Below are 2946 nucleotides of genomic sequence, written 5' to 3'. Positions count from 1 at the left end.
CTCGAACCCACGACCTGGCGCGTGATGCTGTGTAGTCCTACCACTGCGATAGGACAGTGTGTTTGATGTTTTAGCGTAAGGTAGGGATAATATAGGTTCTTTCTGCTTTCTAACATGTAGGGTTCGAATCCCCATCTCAGACCCATCTCAAACCGCGACATGTAATTCGAATCCCCATCTCAGACCCACGACCCACGACCGGCGGCGGCGGCGGTGGTGGGCGTGGCATCGGGCGGCGGCGGTTGGCGTGGCGTCGGCCGGCGGAGGGGACGCCGGTGGTACTTCCGGCGCAGCGGTCGAGCAAGGTGCGCGTCGTCGTTCGCCTCGGCCACGGCAGGGGCCAGCGGCGGTCACGGCCACGGGAAGGACTCCTCGTCGTCGTTCGGCTCGGCCACGGCAAGGACTCCTCTTCGTCGTTCGCCTCGGCTACCCCTCGAGGTCTGCACCCCTCTCCTGTCATCTCCTCTCTCCTCTCTCCCCTCTCATGGACATGAAAAAAATGTGCATTTTTGGATCGGGAACGATGGAACTGCATGGATATGTTATGATTTAGTTGTTACAAGAATATTTTAGGTACTATAAGATTTATGTAGATTTAATTGTCAGGTTTGTTCACTGTCCCGTTGTTTTAGATTTCAGCCCATGTTCTTTAGTTTAGTGGCCTAGCTAGCTTGTTTGGTAGGAGCTGCAGGTTATTTTAGGAAGTTGCATAGATGAATCATACTCATGTTTGCTGGTTGTGGTGCCAGTCTGTGAGCAAAATTATACTACCATGTCAGTGCAAGCTTAGCTACTGAAGTTTCTGGTTTGGTTTGATTCTTAGTACCTTCGATTGAATCCTAACAATTTTCTGGTCCTTTGCATGCAGATGGACAGAAGCTGGATTACAAAAGGAGTTAGAAGGCTTTCCTATGAACACCTAAGGGGAGTGGATGAGTTCATAGTGTTTGCTCGCAGAAATGCTGCGGGGGCTGCTGAAATTCTTTGCCCTTGCCCCAGCTGTAATAACCGTACTCAACAAACTCTACAAGATGTACAGTCTCATCTGCTGTTGCGTGGGATGGCAGCCACCTATCATAGGTGGATCCATCATGGGGAGCCTTTACATGCTGAACCTGGAGCTGAACCTGGACATCAACCTGATGCACACCATGCTGATGAAGGCGGCGAGCATCTAGAAGATGATCATGTTGTGCTAGAGAATTCTTTTAATTTGGTGGAGGAGGATGGGGATGAGGATGACAGGATCCCTGACCTATTTAAGGATCTCTACGAGTCTGAACCACAAGGTGATGGACAGAATACAATCTATGCCGAGCTAATAGAGGAAGCGAAGCGGTCAGCTAGTGATGGTGGGACAATGTCTAGATTTGCTTTCACCGTGAAGTTACTCCATGTCAAGTCCTTCTACCGGATGAGCAACGCCGTCTTGAACGGAATACTCCATGTCTTGGCCATCCAATACCCCAAAAGCTCAATTCCCAAAAATTACGATGAAGCATTGAGTATCATCGGTAGATTGGGGCTTGGTTATGAATCAATCCATGTCTGCCCAAGCAACTGTGTCTTGTTTCGGAAGACGTATGCCAAGCTTGACAAGTGCCCTAAATGTGATGCCTCTAGGTGGAAAGATGGGGATGGCAGGAAGCAGATACCGGAGAAGGTATTGAGGTACTTTCCAATTATTCCAAGGCTGCAAAGGATGTTTATTTCAAAGAAACAATCTGAAGAAGTGCAATGGCACAAGCTGAAGCGGAAACCTGTGACTAATGAGCTTAGCCATCCAGCGGACGGAAAGGCATGGAAAGACTTTGATAGTCAACATAAAGACTTTGCCGCCGATGCGAGAAACATAAGACTCGGCCTTGCCACAGATGGCTTTAACCCCTTTGGCATGAGCAGGAAGTACAGCATGTGGCCAGTATTCATCGTGCCGTACAACCTGCCACCATGGGCATGTATGGATCAGTCCAACTTCATGATGGCTTTGCTGATCCCGGGTCCAGATTCTCCAGGAAAGGATTTTGATATCTTTATGGAGCCCCTCGTTGAAGATTTGTTCAAGCTATGGAATGGTGTGCAGACCTATGATGCCCTGAGTCCCGATAAGTTCAATCTGCGTGCTGCGATTATATGGTGCATCCATGATTTCCCGGCGCTGCACACTTTGTCGGGTAGGCTCACGGCTGGTTATCAAGCATGTGTGCGTTGTGACAAGGACCCGTGCTCCGAGAGAATAAGAAACAAGTTATGCTGGATAGGGAGCCGCCGTTTTCTTCCTCTGGACCATCGTTGGCGAAAAAGCAAAGGGTTCAATGGCAATACTGAACCACGTGACCCTCCGGCAGAGTTTACTAAAGAGGAGCTCAAGCAGCAACTTGACAAGGTGAAAGATGTCAGACCGGGAAAGAATCAAAAGAAAAGGAAGCGGGAGGAAGGTCAATGTTGGGACCGGAGGTCTATTCTGTGGGACCTCCCATACTAGGTAGATCTGAAGTTGAGGCACAATCTGGATGTAATGCACATTGAGAAAAACATATGTGACAATCTGCTTGGGACATTTATGAACATCGACGGGAAGTCAAAGGACACACTTAACTCGAGGCTTGATTTGGAAGATATGGGCATAAGGGAAGCTTTGCACCTACGGCCTGTTGATGGGGGAAAGTCGTTTGAGATGCCGGAAGCATGGTATACAATGACTAAAGAAGAAAAGATTGCATTTTGTGAGTTTATAAGAGCGGTGAGTTTTCCAGATGGGTATGCCGCTAACCTCGCAAAGTGCGTGTCTCCCGATGGATGCAAGCTCCAGGGGCTGGAAACCCATGATTGCCATATCCTCCTCCAAAGGATCTTACCGGCTGGACTCCGTGGAATAATGGATAAAGAAATATATGAAGCGGTCGCTGAGTTGGGAAATTTCTTTAAAGAGTTGTGCTCCAAAAC

At 48.7% G+C, this 2946-nt stretch overlaps 1 protein-coding gene across 1 annotated transcript; it reads left to right on the top strand.

Annotated features, from left to right (window-relative positions):
- The first annotated feature begins 1060 nt into the window (after positions 1-1060).
- Positions 1061-2485, top strand: LOC127339733 (uncharacterized). Its single transcript, XM_051365550.1, has one exon. The coding sequence runs from the start codon at positions 1061-1063 to the stop codon at positions 2483-2485; it is 1425 nt and encodes a 474-aa protein (XP_051221510.1).
- Positions 2486-2946: the final 461 nt, after the last annotated feature.

This window comes from Lolium perenne, chromosome 3, assembly GCF_019359855.2.
Source record: "Lolium perenne isolate Kyuss_39 chromosome 3, Kyuss_2.0, whole genome shotgun sequence".
NCBI lineage: Eukaryota > Viridiplantae > Streptophyta > Magnoliopsida > Poales > Poaceae > Lolium > Lolium perenne.
This window is presented reverse-complemented; position numbering and strand designations above follow the sequence as displayed.

Coding starts and splice junctions, on each gene's coding strand:
- LOC127339733 (XM_051365550.1), top strand. CDS start 1,061: ATGGCAGCCACCTATCATAGGTGGATCCATCATGGGGAGCCTTTACAT.